The sequence below is a fragment of the Atta colombica genome, unplaced genomic scaffold, assembly GCF_001594045.1.
Source record: "Atta colombica isolate Treedump-2 unplaced genomic scaffold, Acol1.0 scaffold52, whole genome shotgun sequence".
NCBI lineage: Eukaryota > Metazoa > Arthropoda > Insecta > Hymenoptera > Formicidae > Atta > Atta colombica.
Window position 1 is genome coordinate 585,360 of NW_017259542.1, and position 1,327 is coordinate 586,686.

The 1,327-nt window shown below is 27.8% G+C and overlaps 1 protein-coding gene across 1 annotated transcript in view; it reads right to left on the minus strand.

Annotated features, from left to right (window-relative positions):
* LOC108691768 (voltage-dependent calcium channel type A subunit alpha-1-like) overlaps window positions 1-1,327 on the minus strand; it is a 128,455-nt gene that overhangs the window by 66,165 nt on the left and 60,963 nt on the right. Inside the window, 1 exon segment of the mRNA XM_018199671.1 lies at window positions 76-176. Within this exon segment, the coding sequence (XP_018055160.1) occupies window positions 76-176 (101 nt within the window).

The window sequence follows — 1,327 nt, forward strand, 5'->3', positions numbered from 1 at the left end:
ATTATATTTAATAATTATATTTATTATATTCTTTTTTTTCGATCGCTTTTCAATTTGTACTAATGCGCTACTCACTCGGTATGCCGGAGACAAGTTTGAGCGGTCGCAACACGCGTATCGCACGCAACGTGCGCAGATCTATATCCATGTTGAATCCTGCCGACGTGATGATCCTGCCCCAAAAACACACACACCCCGCCACACTTTATTACTTACTACTTTATTACACTAATACTCACGCTACTCTTAAGTACTTATACTACATCCTCTAATGGTTAACTAGCGTTCTTTCTAGCCTGAGGAAATAATGCTATCAGGACGATCGGATGAAATTTTGTATGTAGAAGATCAAAGAACTCTGGTAAATTAAACTTTGAGAGCGCAAAATAGATATAAATAGCTATGATAAACACAATATTAAACTTATTTATTATATATACTATCGTTCAAAAATTTCAGCATACTATTTATATTATGGAAATTTTGTAATATAAAAAAACAGAATGTGAATACAGTTTGCATACATTATGTTTTTTAAATTTATTATTATACATTTTTACTAAAATTAAAAAGAGAATTTATTTTCCTCTTCTTTTTTTTACATTCTTCAAGTTTAATCTCCTTGAATTTTGATAACAAAAGCTAAACTTTTGGCATTCTGTCGACAAGTTCTTCAAGTATCTTAATCAATGTTTTGTATTCAATTTAGCGCTCAGTCTGCGAAAATATATTGTTTCCATTCTCCTATTATTAGTTATCATGCTATCCAAATGTTTATCAGCGTCTAGCGCAAAATTTGAAATTCATATACATGTTATTTGTTTTTTTTTAAATTTACTTATAATTTTGTTTATAATTATTTTTCGACTTTTTGTGATTTTACTGAATCTTCTATGCTCGAAAATAAGAGAATATATATTAATAAATAATAATAAAATTAAGGCTAATGAGAGTCATCCTCAGCAAGTTATACATAATCAATGATCAATGTTGGTTAGATGATCATGAATAAATCATCTAACTAACATTGATCGCTGATTATATATAATTTGCTGAGGATGACTCCAAAAAGAATGGAAACGTTCAAGAGTTCATAATAAAATTGCACATCATCAATTTGAAATATTTTATATGAATTAATATTTATGCGTGGGGGGGGGAAGGCACCTATTCCCGCGCTGACTCTTTTATCCTTAATTTTATTGTTATTTATTATTTTAAAGTTTGAGAATCCGATTTAAATTATTTTTTATCATTAAATATATATATTATAATTTTAAATATATATTATAATTTTATATTAAAAAAATGGATTTGTTAACACAAA